This window comes from Lithobates pipiens, unplaced genomic scaffold (assembly GCF_037356315.1).
Source record: "Lithobates pipiens isolate NorthernLeopardFrog02 unplaced genomic scaffold, aLitPip1_a1.2 Scaffold_16, whole genome shotgun sequence".
In the NCBI taxonomy this organism is placed as follows: domain Eukaryota; kingdom Metazoa; phylum Chordata; class Amphibia; order Anura; family Ranidae; genus Lithobates; species Lithobates pipiens.
Window position 1 is genome coordinate 11,190,802 of NW_027507748.1, and position 18,806 is coordinate 11,209,607.

Below are 18,806 nucleotides of genomic sequence, written 5' to 3' on the forward strand. Positions count from 1 at the left end.
GCATGGAAGGTCTCACCTCGTGGAGGTTCAGTGATGAGGAGAACGGTGAGGAATCGGCCCAGAACTACACGGGAGAATCTTGTCAATGATCTCAGCTGGGACCATAGGCACCAAGAAAACAATCGGTACAATACTACACCGTGAAGTACTGAAATCCTGCAGCCCCCGCAAGGTCCCCCCTACTCAGGAAATCACATGTACAGGTCCATCTGAAGTTCGCTAATGAACATCTGAATGATTCCAAGGACAACTGGGGGAAAGTGTTGTGGTCGGATGAGACCAAAATCAAGCTCATTGGCATCAACTCTACTTGCCGTGTTTGGAGGAGGAGGAGGAGGAATGCTGCCTATGACCCCAAGAACACCGTTCCCCGCCTTCATACATGGAGGTGGAAACATTATTCTTTGGGGGTGTTTTTCTGTTAAGGGGACAGGACAACTTCACTGCATCAAAGGGACGATGGACGGGGCCATGTACCATCAAATCTTGGGTGAGAACCTCCTTCCCTCAGCCAGGGCATTGAAAATTGGTCGTAGATGAGTATTTCAGCATGACAATGACACAAAACACACCGCCAAGGCAACAAAGGAGTGGCTCAAGAAGAAGCACATTAAGGTCCAGGAGTGGTCCTAGCCAGTCTCCAGACCTTAATCCCATAGAAAATATGTGGAGGGAGCTGAAGGGTCGAGTTACCAAACGTCAGCCTGGAAACCTTAATGACTCGGAGAGGATCTGCAATGAGGACAAAATCCCTCCTGAGATGTGTGCAAACCTGGAGGCCAAACTACAAGAAACGTCTGACCTCTGTGATGGCCAACAAGGGTTTTGCCACCAAGTACTAAGTCATGTTTTGTGAAGGGGATCAAGTACTTATTTCACTCATTAACGTCTTAAAGCGGAGGTCCACCCTAAAATGGACCTTCCGCTCATCGGATTCCTCCCCCCCTCCGGCGCCACAATCGGCACCTTTCAGTGGGGAGGGGGGTGCAGTTACCTGGATGATCCAGGTAACTGCACCCACTTCCGGGCTAGCTCTCTGCGGAAAGGGGCGTACGTTACGCCCCTTTCCGCAAGCGCCCGCCCCCTTCAGCAAGTGCCCCGCTGCCTGCTGGGAAACACACAGCTCCCAGAGGCAGCGGGGACCGTCCTCATTGCGCAGCGCGGCTCGCGCATGCGCAGTAGGGAACCGGGAAATGAAGCCGAAAGGCTCCATTTCCTGATTCCCATAACCAAGATGGCGGCGGCAGGACCCGACAGACGACCTAGCGATCGGCTTAGGGTGCCGACATCGCGGGCGCGCTGGGCGGGTAAGTGTCACTATTTTAAAAGCCAGCAGCTGCAGTATTTGTAGCTGCTGGCTTTAAATAAAAAAAAAAAAACGCGGAGTCCCGGCGGACTCCCGCTTTAAGGACCGAGCCTCTTTTTTAGATTTGTTGTTTACACGTTAAAAACATTTTCTTTGCTAGAAAATTACTTAGAACCCCCAAACATTATACATTTTTTTTCCTAACACCCTAGAGAATAAAATGGCGGTCGTTGCAATACTTTCTGTTACATCGTATTTGCGCAGCGGTCTTACAAGCGCACTTTTTTTTTTTAAACTTTCTGAATTAAAAAATAAGACAACAGTAAAGTTAGCCCAATTTTTTTTTTTATATTGTGAAAGATAATGTTCCACCGAGTAAACTGATACCCAACACGTCATGCTTCAAAATTGCGCCCCGCTCGTGGAATGGTGACAAACTTTTACCCTTAAAAATCTCAATAGGCAACGTTTAAAAAAAATTCTACAGGTTGCATTTTTAGATTTACAGTGGAGATCTAGGGTTAGAACTATTGCTCTCGCTCTACCGATCGCGGCGATATCTCACATGTGTGGTTTGAACACCGTTTTCATATGCGGGGCGCTACTCACGTATGCTTTTGATTCTGCATGCCAGCTCGGCGGGACGGGGCGAGTTTAAAAAAAAAATTTTTTTTTTGTTTTCTTATTTATTTTACCTTTTTATTTTTACACTGTTAAAAAAAAAAAATGGTGTCACTTTTATTCCTATTACAAGGAATGTAAACATCCCTTGTAATAGAAAAAAAAAAGCATGAGAGGGCCTCTTAAATATGAGATCTAGGGGGGGTTCAAAAAGACCTCAGATCTCATATTTACACTAAAATGCAATAAAAAATAAAATAAATAAATAAAAATTGTCATTTAACCACTCCAATACCTGGGGGGGGGGGGGGCACTTAGACACCTTCCCGCCCAGGCCAATTTTCAGCAATTTTGACAATTGCGCGGTCATGCTACACTGTACCCAAACTAATGTTTTATCATTTTGTTCCCACAAATAGAGCTTTCTTTTGGTGGTATTTGATCACCACTGCGATTTTTTTTTTTTTTTTTTTTTTTTTGCGCAACAAATAAAAAAAAAAAGACCGATATTTTTTTTTTTTTTTTTTAAAAGACAAGTTTTTATTTTTTCTGTTAACATTTTTTGTACATAAGTAAGTTTTCTTCTTCAGTGATGGCCACTGATATGGCTGCACTGACAAGGCGGCACTGATAGGTACTTATGGGTGGCACTGATGGCATTGATTGGTGGCACTGATGACATTGATTGGTGGCACTGATGGGTGGCATTGCTTGGCATCATATGTTATATAATGGTGGCACTGAGTGCCCATTTGTGGGCACTGATTGGCACAGATTGGGCATAATTTGCACAAGTGGATGGCCATGGGGTTACATACCTATCCATCAACATGTTGCCCCTCTTCCTGGTGGTTCACCTGGTGCTCTGGGCATCTGAGGGGGGGGGGGGGTCTGCTCTGATAAATAATCAGCGCAGACCCCCCCCCCCCCTCCCGTCAGGAGAGACGCCGATCGGCTCTCCTCTACTCGTGTCTGTCAGGGGGTGTGTCAGACTGCTCCACGATTGCCGCGATGTGCGCCCCCACGGGTGTGCGGCGACTGTTATCCTGAAGGACGTCATATGACGCCCAGTCAGGATAACTGAACCACTTATTTTTTAACCACTTTTTTTCGCATAAAAAAAAATAAAAAAAAATAAAAAAAATAAAATTGCATCCCATGAGTGATATGGGGAAAACACAAGGGTTGCATTAAAAAAAAAAAAAAAAAAAAAAATGAATGCTGATAGCACTTCTGTGAGAAATTACAATGAAGTTGCACTAAATAGTTGAGCTGGAAATCGCATAAAAAATAAATAAACAAACACACAAGGGTTGCATGAATTAAAAAAAAAAAAAAAAAAAAAAATTAAAAATGAAAAAAAAAAAAAACGCATCAGAAATTCATTTGCTTTTAATATAACGCACTGTTGGTTTTAATAGTTTTTTTTGTTATTATTATTTTTCTGTATTCTGTAACCACGCCCCCCTACTGTATATACACGCCCATCACTGCGTAAAATCCAATAACTAATGTACACGCCCCTATCACTGCAATGTACACGCCCCTATCACTGTAATGTAATAATATAAACAGAGTGACGCTTCCAATGAGATTGCACACGCCCACCACTGAGTATATCCAATCACTATAATGTACACGTCCATCACTGAGGATTATATCCAATCACTATAATGTACACGCCCATCACTGAGGATTATATCCAATCACTATAATGTACACGTCCATCACTGAGGATTATATCCAATCACTATAATGTACACGCCCATCACTGAGGATTATATCCAATCACTATAATGTACACGCCCATCACTGAGGATTATATCCAATCACTATACACGCCCCCATAACCGTAATGTACACGCCCTTATCGCTAGGCAGACTCCAATACTATATAGACGTTTCGAAGGAGATTACACACGCCCATCACTGAGGATTATATCCAATCACCATAATGTACACGCCCCCATAACTGTAATATACACGCCCACAGCCTCCCAAGGCGTTGACAGCTGTTAGAAATAAACAAGATTAAGATGTTTTGATTGGCTGAGGTGGGCAGGAGGAGCTGCACTCTGTGACGGGAGTGGCCAGCTGTCACCGCGGGAACCAATCAGGGCAGAGTAATGGTTACCAGCGTTGGACTCGGGCCGTACGGGGCTCCGCTCTCACCGATCTGCGATGTTTTGGTGGAATAGGAACCGGACGTACCCGGCCGGAGTTCCCCTTACCCCCCTCCTCCTGCTGGGCGCCGTGTGCTGGGGTGAGTGGATCGCCCGCTGCTCTCTACACTGCCTGTTATATCCGCCTCCTGCGGCCCCGCCCCAAATACCCCCCCCCCCTGTAAGGTGCCCCGCCCCCTAGACCCCCTTGTCCGATCTCCAAGTGAGAGGCGCCCGGTGTTCTGCCGCATGCGCAGTACGGAGCAGACGAAGCTTCGGAAAATCTCCGAAGCTGAACGGCGCCTGCGCCGCCCCACCATCCAAGCGGACATAGGGTTGTGAATATTAGAGGGCCCCTCGCCACGCTTCGGGCTCGGCCTCGCTGCGCTCGGCTCTTTTATATTCCTACTCTATGTCCACTTGGATAGTGGGGATGGAACCTGGAGTCACGGCGCAGGCGCCGTTCATCCTCGGCAATTTTCGGAATCTGTGTTGCTGTGTACTGCGCATGCGCAGTACGCAGGTGGACACTATCGGATGGAGGACGTTATTTGACAAGACACCGGGATGTTCTATTAAAAAAGGTGCGTACGATGATCTGCGCTTGCGTATTACCGGTGATTTCTTTGATGCTGGCACTGCGCATGCGCAGATCATTGGAGGCGTTATCCGACGATCCGCCCTGTGTGCGGAGGTTGAATGTGATTGTCAGATTGTGCCTCGTTCTCCGAGCTGCAGACGCTGACACCAGTTTACCGAAATTAGTGCCTGTCTTCCACCCAGCTTGTGTCTATTAGCGACGGGTGGACTGAGCTGCTGATGGGGGGGGGGGCCCCTGAACCCGGGCCCTCGGGCAGTGCCCCCGAATGGTCAGTCTGCCCCTGATTAGCGCATATCTTGCACCCAGTTTGTGTCTATTAGTGGCAGGGGTGGACTGAGCCGCTCATAGGGGGGCCCCCCCTTGACCCCGGGGCCCTCGGGCAGTGCCCCCGAAGGGTCAGTCCACCCCTGATTAGTGCCTTTTTTGCATCCAGTTTGTGTCTATTAGCGGCAGGGGTGGACTGAGCCGCTCATGGGGGCTCCCCTTGACCTCGGGCAGTGCCCCCGAATGGTCAGTCCGCCCCTGATTATTGCCTTTTTTGCACCCAGTTTGTGTCTATTAGCGGCAGGGGTGGACTGAGCCACTCATGGGGGGCCCCCCCTTGACCCCGGGCCCTCGGGCAGTGCCCCCGAATGGTCAGTCTGTCCCTGCTTAGCGCATATCTTGCACCCAGTTTGTGTCTATTAGTGGCAGGGGTGGACTGAGCCGCTCATGGGGACCCTCGGGCAGTGTCCCGAATGGTCAGTCTGCCCCTAATTAGCGCCTATCTTGCACCCAGTTTGTGTCTATTAGCGGCAGGTGCAGACTGAGCTGCTCATAAGGGGGGCCCCCCTGACCCCGGGCCCTCGGGCAGTGCCCCCGAAGGGTCAGTCCACCCCTGATTAGTGCCTTTTTTTGCACCCAGTTTGTGTCTATTAGCAGCAGGGTGGACTAAGCCACTCATGGGGGGGCCCCCCCTTGACCCCGGGCCCTCGGGCAGTGCCACCGAATGGTCAGTCCGCCCCTGATTATTGCCTTTTTTGCACCCAGTTTGTGTCTATTAGCGGCAGGGGTGGACTGAGCCACTCATGGGGGGGCCCCCCTTGACCCCGGGCCCTCGGGCAATGCCCCTGAATGGTCAGTCTGTCCCTGATTAGCGCATATCTTGCACCCAGTTTGTGTCTATTAGTGGCAGGGGTGGACTGAGCCGCTCATGGGGACCCTCGGGCAGTGCCCCCGAATGGTCAGTCTGCCCCTGATTAGCGCCTATCTTGCACCCAGTTTGTCTATTAGCAGCAGGGGTGGACTGAGCTGCTCATGGGGGCTAGTAGACATCTGATCCCCACAGGCAGGAGTGCAGATGCAGCAGAAAGGATGGTGGCACTCTCAAGGCTGAAGAGAAGGCAAGTACAGGCAGGCCGGGTCATACACAACGGGCACGTCATGAACAGGGGCTGAAGCAGAATCAGATTACAGGCCGGGTCGTCAACAGGCTGGCAGCGGAGTAGCAGAAGGAGCAGGCAGGTGCGGAGTGGGGGACAAGCCGGGGTCGGATGCAGGCAGGAAACAGGATCGTCAGGAAGCAAGCCGGGTCACAACAGGAACAGAAGTCAGGTAGCTAATTGCAGGTTACACAGGGAACGCTGTAGAGCAGACAGCACTGAGCCTGGAAACTGGCTGAGTTTAAATAGCCTGTTTGGGCGGACAAAGCTGTCGCATGGTGCGTGCACACCAATGGCATCCTGACAGGGGCAGAGGTAATAGGTCATCTTCTTCTGCAGCCATCTTGGGTGCTGGCATGCCCTTCCTGACATGAAGAGGTAACAGGTCGTCTTCTTTGGCAGCCATCTTGGGTGCTGGCATGCCCTTCCTGACACTGCCCATCCCCAAAGGGCAGCCTCCGGATGACCAACTTGGCCCACTTGTCAGGATGGGAGTTCTTGAAAGCCTGAACCAAATATTGGGCATGGATATTACCTTCGGGTTCCCAGGAGTTGTCCTCTGGCCCATACCCTTTCCATTTTATCAGGAACTGGATCTGATTTCTTCTCTTCCTGCAGTCTAAGATTGTTTCTACCTCAAACTCTTCCTCCCCGTCAATAATTACAGGTTCAGGCGGGCCGGAACTTCGTCCTGGAAAGGGGTCAGGAATGGCAGGTTTCAACAAGGTTATGTGGAACACAGGGTGGATTCTAAATGACTCAGGCAACTCTAATTCATACGCAACCTCATTGATCCGTCTCTTCACCGGAAAGGGTCCTATAAATTTAGGGCCCAGTTTCTTCGAGGGACAGGCCAGTTTCAAATTAGTAGTTGCTAGCCACACTTGGTCACCAGGGTTCAAGATCAATTCTCCCCTTCTTTTCCTATCAAAAACTTCCTTATTGTATGCCTGTGTCTTGGCCATTGTTTCCTGTAGCAGTTTGTTATTGGCGTTGAAGAAATTTATAGTTTCGGAAAACAGCTGGTAGAGGGGAATCTGGAATTGTATTAGACAAAAAAAGAAGGGTGGAAACTGTAGTTTGCAAAAGATGGAGATTGCTTTGTAGCAGAGTGTACTGAATTGTTATAAGAAAACTCGGCCAGGGGAAGCAGAGAAGCCCAATCATCTTGAAAAAAATGAGGAGAAACATCGCATGTACTGTTCGAGGGTCTGATTAGTCCAGGGGTTGACAAATTTGCTTGGAATCTAGGAGCCAGCTTAAAAAGTTAGGAGCCAGGTCCGTGACGGCGATCCGGACCTGTCCCTGGCCTGACATGGAGACGAGTGAGGGGAAGATAGCAGCCCTGTCCTGCCCGTATATAAAATCGGTGTTCGAACCACACATAGGAGGTAGCGCCGTGATCGGTAGAGCGAGAGCAATAATTCTAGCCCCAGATCTCCTCTGTAACTCAAAACGTGCAACCTGTAGAATTTTTTTAAACGTCGCCTATGGAGATTTTAAAGGGTAAAAGTTTGTCGCCATTCCATGAGCGGGTGCAATTTTGAAGCGTGACATGTTGGGTATCAATTTACTCGGCGTAACATTATCTTTCACAATATAAAAAATAATTGGGCTAACTTTACTGTTGTCTTATTTTTTTATTAACTAAATTATTTTTCCCAACAAAAGTGCGCTTGTAAGTCCGCTGCACAAATACGGTGTGACAGACAGTATTGCAACAACCACCATTTTATTCTCTAGGGTGTTAGAATAAAAAATATATATAATGTTTAGGGGGTTCTAAATAAAGGGAAGAAGAGGCAGGTAATAATAAATAATAAAACAGGCAGAGGAAGCTTCATTAGCATTGCTGGTTTGTCATACCAACGGCGACCACAAGAGGGCGCCAGATTCCATAAGGAATCATAGGACCGCAGAAGGCCTCAAAGCCGCGGCCTAAATTTTTTCGGCCGCCGGCGGAACGGGCCGACGCGATCACGCAGGATACCCCCAGCTGTGCTGCCCCAGGCGCGAGGTCGCTATTTCTAGTCGCAAATGTGACCTGGCGCCCGGGTTTTGTCGAGCCCTGGATTAGTCCTCCCTGTTTGCCCATTCGTTTGTGGCTGATATGCAGAAGAAAATGAAAGTTCAATCCCGAGCGAATCACATAAGGCTCTCCAGAATCTGGACGTAAACTGCACCCCACGGTCGGACACAATATTGGCCGGAATCCTCTGAAGCCTTACGATCTCCTTGATAAAGGTTTGAGCTGTTTCTCGAGCAGATGGTGTGCCCTTCATGGGCAGGAAGTGTGCCGTCTTAGACAGCCTATCGACAACTACAAAAATGGTGTTGTGGCCCTCAGATGGGGGGAGTTCTACAATAAAATCTATTGAGATCATCTTCCAAGGTCTACTGGGAACTGGTAAGGGTTTTAGAAGACCCCATGCTCTTGATCTGCTGGTTTTATTGCAGATGCAAGTGGTACAAGATTTTACATATTTCCTACAATCTTTCTCCACCCCCGGCCACCAAAATGTCCGTTGTACTAATTCAGTTGTCTTGCCAATGCCAAAGTGACCTGCCAGCACATGATCATGGCATCGCCCCAGAATGGCCATTTGGAGTTCTTCAGCACAAAGACCTTGTCTTCGTGCCAAAGTAGCCCATCCTTTGCCAGTAGAGAGACCCCAGATGGCGAAGGGTTCCTTACTAGAGTTTGTTTAATTTGTTTTATTAACTCTCCTTGAAGCAACATGAAGTTCCCAGGGGATAGAATGGTATCGGGAGATGAGATTTCTTCAGGTTTGCTGAACATGCGTGATAGCGCATCGGGTTTTGCATTCTTCGATCCGGGCCTGAATGTTAAGTGGAAACTGAATCTAGAAAAGAATAGTGCTCACCTGGCTTGTCGGGGGTTTCAATCTTTTTGCTGTTCTTAAATACTCGAGGTTCTTATGATCTGTATAGATCAAGATTGGGTGTGCAGCCCCTTCTAGCAGGTACCTCCATTCCTCCAGAGCGGCTTTGATGGCCAAAAGTTCACGGTCCCCAACGTCGTAGTTCCTTTCAGCATTTGACAGCTTGCGGGGAAAAAAAAGCAACTGGATGCAGTAGAGCCTTAGCTCCCTGCCTCTGAGATAATATTGCTCCGACTGCTGTTTCTGAGGCATCTACTTCCAAGACATAGGGCAGGCCTGGATCAGGGTGTTTCAGGACAGATGCAGATGTGAAAAGTCTTTTTAGGGTGTCAAAAGCTTTCTGAGCTCCTGGAGACCAAGAGAATCTTGTACCTTGCTTGGTTAAACTTGTAATGGGGGATATGATTGCAGAAAAATTTCTGATGAATTTTCGATAAAAATTTGCAAACCCCACGAAACGTTGGACACCCTTCCTATCAATGGGAGCAGGCCAATCCAGGGTGGCTGTAACCTTCTGGGGATCCATCTGGATGCCTTCAGTGGAAATGATTAAACCCAGGAATTGGATGCTTTGGCGTTCAAATACGCATTTCTCTGGTTTTGCATAAAGTCCGTGTTGTAGAAGGCGACTCAATACATTTTTGACGTGACTACGGCGGTGATCTAGAGAGGGAGAGAAGATTAGTATATCATCAAGATAAACGACAACAAAAAGATCCAGGAAATCTCGGAAGACATCGTTGATGAAGCGCTGAAAAGTAGCCGGAGCATTGCAAAGTCCAAAGGGCATTACGAGGTATTCGAAATGCCCAAACCGTGTGCGGAACGCCGTCTTCCAGTCACCCCCCTCTCGTATGCGAACCAGGTTATAAGCACCCCGAAGATCCAATTTTGTGAAAATAGTGGCCGTACCGAGTCGCTGGAATAGTTCAAGCACAAGTGGAAGAGGGTAACGTTTTTTTACAGTAATCTTGTTAAGTTCACGGTAGTCCACACAGGGGCGTAATGAGTGGTCCTTTTTTTTCTACAAAGAAGATCCCCGCACCGGCAGGAGATGTGGAAGGGCGAATGAACCCCTTTTTAAGGTTCTCATCAATGTAGTCTTTCAAAGCAGCAAGTTCAGATTCAGATAGAGGAAAGATCCTGCCAAAAGGAACTTCAACCCCAGGGAGGAGCTCAATTGGACAGTCATAGGCCCTGTGAGGAGGAAGCGTTTCTGCCCCCTTTTTGCTGAAAACGTCCAAAAAGTTGTGGTATGCCACTGGAACAACTTGGCGAGCTTCGGACTCCACATCGATGCACAGCAGGTTCTGATGATTCTCTTGCCAGCAATGTTGAAGGCAATAGGGGGAAAGAAACTTGATTTCTCCCGTAATCCAGTTAATGTGAGGGTTATGAGCTTTTAACCAAGGTATACCCAGAATGATTGGGAACAGAGGGGAGGCAATGGCATCTAGGCGTAGAAGCTCTTGATGGTTCTTGGTGGTGGATAACGGGATGGTTTCATGAGTAACCAATCCATATTTAATGGTGGATCCGTCTGCCAGATTTACAGAAAGTCTCTGAGCCTTGGGTAGTAGAGGAATGTGATGTTTGGCAGCAAAAGCTAAATCTATGAAACAGCTGCAAGCTCCAGAGTCAATTATAGCGGGAGTCTGGATAACTCCTCCCGGGAGCTGCAACAAAATGGAAAGAGCAAGATGAGCAGAGTTATTGGGTAGAGATGGAGGAGAAGCGGATGTAACTGAGAGGCACTTATGGATTTTGACTGGGCAAGACCTCACATAATGTCCTGATCCTCCACAGTACAGGCAAAGATTTAGCTGGCGTCTGCGCTGGCGTTTTTCCATAGTCAAAGAAGGGCGGAGGAGACCAAGCTACATGGGTTCAGATGCATCTGAAGCGGATGCGGAAGGAGCAGGTGAAGCGGGACTGAAAGAACCAGGCACTCGAGGAAGCATCCATACTGGGCGTGACTGGTCGGTGTCTCATTCCGACCTACGTTCTCGACGGTCAATCTGGATTGACAAATTTATAAGTGTCTCCAAGGTGGAAGGGACACCTGTTCGTGCTAGCTCGTCCTTTAGCTGATCAGAAAGGCCCATGCGAAACCGGTAACGCAGGGCAGCATCGTTCCAGCTGGTATCGTAACTCCATCGCCTAAATTCAGAAACATAGTCCTCCACGGTCCTGCGACCCTGCCGAAGCATGTGAAGAGCAGCTTCCGCAGTATCGGCTTGCTGGGGGTCTTCATGTAACTGAGCCATGGCTCCAAAAAAAAAGAGGCTAAGTCCGTCAGAGATGTGGCCTTTTGTTCAAGGAGCCGGTGGGCCCAGGCCTGCGGTTCCCCCTGAAGCAAGGAAATGACAAACCCGACCTTGGTGGCTTCCAGGGAGAAGGTGCGTGGTTGTAGCGAAAAATAGAGTTCGCATGCGTTGCGAAAGGCTCTGAACTTGTTGCGTTCTCCTTGGAACTTTTCAGGAGTTGGGACTCTGGGTTCAGGTGGTAGCATAACAACTGCGGGGGTTGCTGGCATCCCAGAAGTGGAAGGTGCTTGAGCAGGAGCAGAGGCAGACAAGGTCTATATTTGGCCTTCCAGCTGGGTATAACCCTGTTGTAAGTCTTTTACAGCTTGGGTTAATCCGGCTAGGTGTTGGCAGAGTTCCTCCATAGGAGAGGGTCCTCGCACAGGCTCGGACATGGCTGTCTGCTACTGTCACGTACCTGGTGATGGAGCCTGATATGCAGAGGACGGTCTCTCTTACCACTCTGACTTGGAGCCCCTGATAGAGCTGACAGGAAGCACCGAGATGCAGAGTCGCATGAGTGCCTGGTGGGATCACTGAACCTGGAGCTGGATCGGAGCACTCGGCCGGGCTGTAGAGGTGTCTGTAGAAATCCCAGAGCAGTGATAGACAGGTAGCTGGAACAAGTAGACAACTGATCCCCACAGGCAGGAGTGCAGATGCAGCAGAAGGGATGGTGGTACCCTCAAGGCTGAAGAGAAGGCAAGTACAGACAGGCCGGGTCATACACAACGGGCACGTCAGGAACAGGGGCTGAAGCAGAAGCAGATTACAGACCGGGTCGTCAACAGGCTGGCAGCGGAGTAGCAGAAGGAGCAGGCAGGTGCGGAGTGGGGGACAAGCCGGGGTCGGATGCAGGCAGGAAACAGGAACGTCAGGAAGCAAGCCGGGTCACAACAGGAACAGAAGTCAGGTAGCTAATTGCAGGTTACACAGGGAACGCTGTAGAGCAGACAGCACTGAGCCTGGAAACTGGCTGAGTTTAAATAGCCTGTTTGGGCAGACAAAGCTGTCACATGGTGCGTGCACACCAATGGCATCCTGACAGGGGCAGAGGTAACAGGTCGTCTTCTTTGGCAGCCATCTTGGGTGCTGGCATGCCCTTCCTGAACCCGGTCCCTTGGACAGTGCCCCCGAATGGTCAGTCCGCCCCTGATTAGTGCCTATCTTGCACCCAATTTGTGTCTATTAGTGGCAGGGTCGAACTGAGCTGCGCACGGGGGCCCTCAGGCATGAATGGTCAGTCTTCCCCTGATTAGCGCCTATCTTGCACCCAGTTTGTGTCTATTAGCGGCAGGGGCGGACTGAGCCGCTCATAGGGGGGGGCCCCCCCTGACCCTGGGCCCTCGGGCAGCACCTCAGAATGGTCAGTCTTCCCCTGATTAGCGCCTATCTTGCGCCTGTTTTTTTTTTTTTTTCCTACTTAGTACCAGTGGCGACTGGTGGTATTTTTTTTGGGGGGGGGGGGGGACGGCAAACGATCCCTCCCCCCCTCTATAATAAAACAATAGGGATGGTGGCGCTGCTAGTAGTGGGTATAATTTAGATATACCCCAACCACGGTGGGAGTATACGGCAGTATAAATGAATAAATCTTGAACCACTGTAAAACTCTGATGGGTTTCGAAATAAAAGTGCAAATCCCTGAGTGGTATTGATAAAACCCAATGATGAATGGAAACGCTCTCTCACCACATCAATTGTGATGCATCATCATGGAGTAAGAAATGGCTAATAATAATAAATATTAATAAGTGAACACCTAATTGTAAGGTGAATAAAGTGACAAGTGTAAGTGATTAATAATGAAAATATGTAAACTATTAATAATTTAAAACCTGTGAAGTAAAATTAATAATAAATCGATTCAGACCCCCCCCCCTCCCTCGGTTGTTCACCAGCTCCACACTTACCCCATCTAGCGTACACTTCCTCCGGGAAACGAGCGGCGGCTCCTCCTCCTGGTGCCAGATCTAAGGACCCGCTTCCTGATTGGCCCGGGAGGAGAATGAGGAAGACAATAGCGAATATTAATCAATTGGCGAATGTCACACACCAGTGCTCTGTGCCCTTCCTTTTTTTTTTTTTTTTTTAAGCCAATTAGACCGCAGTTTTGTAATATAACGTGAAAGACGATGTTACGCTGAGTAAATAGATACCCGACATGTCACGCTTTAAAATTGCGCCACGGTCGTGGAATGGCGCCAAACTACGTCCCTTAAAAATCCTCATAGGCGCCGCTTTAACCACTTAAGGACCGGACCTATTTTTTTTCTTTGAAAATTACTTAGAACCCCCAAACAATAAATATAAATTATATATATATATATATATATATACAGTGGGGCAAAAAAGTATGTAGGTAGTAGACATGTGCAGAGTAAAATATTTCGTTTCGGAATTTCGTTTTCGTCCGAAAAAATTTATTTAGTTACTCCCGAAATTCGTTTTTATTTATTTCGTTATTCGTCCGAAAATCCACATGAATTACGGTCGAATCTGTCTTTAAGGCTTATGGTGTCTGTCGAATATATAAAGAAGATTCGACGGAGCTAGTATATAGCATACTTTGAACCCTATTAAAGTCTATGGGACTCGAACGTTCAAAATCTAAAGTGCTAATTTTAAAGGCTAATTTGCAAGTTACTGTACTAAAAAGTGTTTGGGGACCCGGGTCCTGCCCCAGGGGACATGGATCAATGCAAAAAAAAGTTTTAAAAACGGCCGTTTTTTCGGGAGCAGTGATTTTAATAATGATTAAAGTGAAACAATAAAAGTGTAATATTCCTTTAAATTTCGTAGGGGGGGGGGGTTGTCTATAGTATGCCTGTGAAGGGGCTCATGTTTCTGGTGCTTAGAACTGTCCCTGCACAAAGTGTCATTTATGCAGGAAAAAAAGTCCTTTAAAATCACTCGCAGCTATTATGAATTGTCGGCTCCGTAATACAGAGAACACTCATTGAAAGTCATTGATAAAAAAATAAATAAAAAAAAAAAAAAAGCGTGGGGGTCCCCCAAATTCAATTACCAGGCCCTTCAGGTCTGGTATGGATATTAAGGGGAACCCTGCCTCAAATTTAAGAAAAAATTGACGTGGGGTTCCCCCTAAAAATCCATACCAGACCCTTTATCCAAGCACGCAACCTGGCAGGCCACAGGAAAAGAGGGGGGACGAGAGAGCGGCCCCCCCTCCCTCCTGAACCGTACCAGGCCACATGCCCTCAACATTGGGAGGATGCTTTGGGGGTCTGTGACCCCTCAAAGCACCTTGTCCCCATGTTGATGAGGACAAGGGCCTCATCCCCACAACCCTGGCCGGTGGTTGTGGAGGTCTGCGGGCGGGGGGCTTATCAGAATCTGGAAGCCCCCTTTAACAAGGGGACCCCCAGATCCCGGCCCCCCCCTGTTTGAAATGGTAAGGGGGTACAAAAGTACCCCTACCATTTCACAAAGAAAGTGTAAAAAGTGGTTAAATAAAACAAACACACTTTTGAAAAATTCCTTTATTAAAAATAAAAAAATAAAAAAAAGATTCCAGCGGTGGTAATCCATTCTTGCTATCCAGCGACGGACGGTCATCTGTCCAGCGATGTCTCATCTCATCCAGCGCAGCGAATCCTCCATCCTTCTGTCTCCGTGGAGGAGACACTTCAGGCATTCCGGCGGCTGACGTTTCTTATATACGGAGGGCGGGGCCACCCGTCACTTCACCCCGCCCCCCTCTGATATAGATTCTGATATATATATAATTTTTTTTTTTCTAACACCCTAGAGAATAAAATGGCAGTCGTGGCAATACTTTACGTCACACCATATTTGCGCAGCGCACTTTTTTTTGGGGAAATAATACACTTTTTTGAATAAAAAAAAGACAGCAGTAAAGTTAGCCAATTTTTTTTTTATATTGTGAAAGATAATGTTATACCGAGTAAATTGATACCCAACATGTCGCGCTTCAAAATTGCGCCCCGCTCGTGGAATGGCAACCAACGTTAACCCTTAAAAATCTTCAAAGGCAACGTTTAAAAATGTCTCCATGTTTAGAGTTATAGCGGGGGGTCTAGTGCTAGAATTATTGCTCTCGCTCTAACGATCACGGCGATACCTCACATGTGTGGTTTGAACACCGTTTTTATATGCAGGCACTACTCACGTATGCGTTCACTTCTACACGCAAGCCCGACGGGATGGGCCGCTTTAAAAATTTTATTTTTTTTCTTATTTATTTAACTATTTATTTATTTTTTATTTTTAAATATAAGTAATGTAAACATCCCTTGTAATGGAAAAAAAAGCATGACAGGTCCTCTTTATTGTGAGATCTGGGCGGTCAAAAAGTCCTCACATCTCATATTAACACTAAAATGCAATAAAAAAAATAAAAGAAAGGAGGGAGGGAGTGGGCGGTCATTTATGCAGAGTGTATACGCCCACATGGAGGAGGAGGGAGGGAGTGGGCGGTCATTTATGCAGAGTGTATACGCCCACATGGAGAAGGAGGGAGGGAGTGGGCGGTCATTTATGCAGAGTGTATACGCCCACATGGAGGAGGAGGGAGGGAGTGGGTGGTCATTTATGCAGAGTGTATATGCCCACATGGAGGAGGAGGGAGGGAGTATGCGGTCATTTATGCAGAGTGTATACGCCCACATGGAGGAGGGAGAGAGTGGGCGGTCATTTATGCAGAGTGTATACACCCACATGGAGGAGGAGGGAGGGAGTGGGCGGTCATTTATGCAGAGTGTATACGCCCACATGGAGGAGGGAGAGAGTGGGCGGTCATTTATGCAGAGTGTATACACCCACATGGAGGAGGAAGAAGGGAATGAGCGGTCATTTATGCAGAGTGTATACGCCCACATGGAGGAGGAGAGAGGGAGTGGGCGGTCATTTATGCAGAGTGTATACGCCCACATGGAGGAGGAGGAGGGAGAGAGTGGGCGGTCATTTATGCAGAGTGTATACGCCCACATGGAGGAGGAGGGAGGGAGTGGGCGGTCATTTATGCAGAGTGTATACGCCCACATGGAGGAGAGGGGAGGGAGTGGGCGGTCATTTATGCAGAGTGTATACGCCCACATGGAGGAGAGGGGAGGGAGTGGGCGGTCATTTATGCAGAGTGTATACGCCCACATGGAGGAGGAGGGCGGGAGTATGCGGTCATTTATGCAGAGTGTATACGCCCACATGGAGGAGGAGGGAGGGAGTGGGCGGTCATTTATGCAGAGTGTATACACCCACATGGAGGAGGAAGAAGGGAATGAGCGGTCATTTATGCAGAGTGTATACGCCCATATGGATGAGGAGGGAGGGAGTGGGTGGTCATTTATGCAGAGTGTATACGCCCACATGGAGGAGGAGGGAGGGAGTATGCGGTCATTTATGCAGAGTGTATACGCCCACATGGAGGAGGGAGAGAGTGGGCGGTCATTTATGCAGAGTGTATACACCCACATGGAGGAGGAGGGAGGGAGTGGGCGGTCATTTATGCAGAGTGTATACGCCCACATGGAGGAGGGAGAGAGTGGGCGGTCATTTATGCAGAGTGTATACACCCACATGGAGGAGGAAGAAGGGAATGAGCGGTCATTTATGCAGAGTGTATACGCCCACATGGAGGAGGAGAGAGGGAGTGGGCGGTCATTTATGCAGAGTGTATACGCCCACATGGAGGAGGAGGAGGGAGAGAGTGGGCGGTCATTTATGCAGAGTGTATACGCCCACATGGAGGAGGAGGGAGGGAGTGGGCGGTCATTTATGCAGAGTGTATACGCCCACATGGAGGAGAGGGGAGGGAGTGGGCGGTCATTTATGCAGAGTGTATACGCCCACATGGAGGAGAGGGGAGGGAGTGGGCGGTCATTTATGCAGAGTGTATACGCCCACATGGAGGAGGAGGGCGGGAGTATGCGGTCATTTATGCAGAGTGTATACGCCCACATGGAGGAGGAGGGAGGGAGTGGGCGGTCATTTATGCAGAGTGTATACGCCCACATGGAGGAGGAGGGAGGGAGTATGTGGTCATTTATGCAGAGTGTATACGCCCACATGGAGGAGGAGGGAGGGAGTGGGCGGTCATTTATGCAGAGTGTATACGCCCACATGTGTGACTCTATAGTCACGTGGGCTGCATAAACAAGACAAAATAGGAAAATAAATATATAATCTCATACCGTGCTCTACAAACAATAAAATCGATAACACAAAAAAAAGATTCAATTAAATTGTCCGTGTGAAATTGACATCAAATAGGTGTATAATATCCATAAAAACCACCACCAGAAATCTTCAATTGGGTGAAAATGGTGGTGAATCCTTAGTTGCTAGGTGAGATAAGTGCCATCGTCCACCAGAATCAAGAAAACATCCCACTCACCAGACCATCCTGACACCCATTACAGGTAGTCAAACAGGCATATATCAATGAGTGTAATCCTCCGGTGAAAAAGGGGTCTCCAGCACGGTAGGCACCAATGATCAGCAACATGGATCACAACAAAAAAGGGAGGGGGGAGAAGAAGCTCCTCACGGTTTAGTAAAATTCGATTTATTCATGAAGTAGCATAAGACAGTTTTTTTTTTAGATATTTTGTGTACCGCCGGTACTCCTGATGAGTACGCGCTATGCCTGTAAATTTAGTATTTGCCCAAAACTATAGCTGAGTTTTGAGGTTAATTGTTCTAAATTATTCTTTGACATCAGTTCTGCTGGGCTGTATTATGGTTCTGCCTGGTCATAGGCGGGGTTCGCACCTGTGAGAGGCATTAGAATGCAGTCTGGTTGGACGCATTGGGTACCAATCTCTCTCTCTGAGCCAATCAGTGGGCGCGTTTGTCTCGCTGTGTATTCCAGGAGAGGGTACTTAAGGTGCCGAGGTCACGTGGTTCTGGGTTCCGGTCCCGAAGTTACTAATGACTCCGTGGTCCTGGTCCTCCTGACCAGCCCACAGCGTCCCTCGTGGCCTGGTGTGTGGATCCATCCATTTCCGAGCCTTGGAACTGGCTAGTCCGAGGCGCAGTAACTGGAAGGAGGACTCTAAGGTGTTCCGGTGCCATCTCAGGTTTGGAGGGGCCCAGCAACTCTACATGCAACCAGGGGAGGACTTTTCAGTAAGGGGGCCACGCACGAGGCTGGCTGCTTGGTAAGAGCCTGGAAGCTGAGCTGCCATGGACATTGAATCCACATTTTTTACGGTATCGCCGGACCGGCTGCAAGATTCTGGTACAGTAAGGAAAGTTCCTACCTCTATCCTTCCGGTTACAGCTACGTTTTTTTCAACCGAGTCTGTGTGAGAAACTTTGCAAGGCTAGAATTACTTGTTGGCTGCTAGATCCAAGGCAGAGCCGGGACGGAGGGGGCGGCTGCCCCTGGCGCAATGGTTTATTGCAGGGGGGCACCCTGACCCTAACCCTAAGGGAAAGGGGGGTGCAGTTTGGCGTCTTTGCCCTGGGCGCTGGATGACCTTGTCCCGGCACTGATCCAAGG

The 18,806-nt window shown here is 48.5% G+C and overlaps 1 protein-coding gene across 3 annotated transcripts in view; it reads left to right on the top strand.

Annotated features, from left to right (window-relative positions):
* The first annotated feature begins 4,022 nt into the window (after positions 1 to 4,022).
* Positions 4,023 to 18,806, top strand: part of LOC143981591 (uncharacterized) — a 65,676-nt gene continuing 50,892 nt past the window's right edge. The window contains exon 1 of one of the 3 annotated variants that reach the window (XM_077479569.1): positions 4,023 to 4,190. In XM_077479569.1, the coding sequence (XP_077335695.1) occupies positions 4,109 to 4,190 (82 nt within the window). In that variant the 5' untranslated portion in view covers positions 4,023 to 4,108. The remainder of the gene's footprint in view (positions 4,191 to 18,806) is intronic. The other 2 variants (XM_077479568.1, XM_077479570.1) reach the window with 2 other exon arrangements.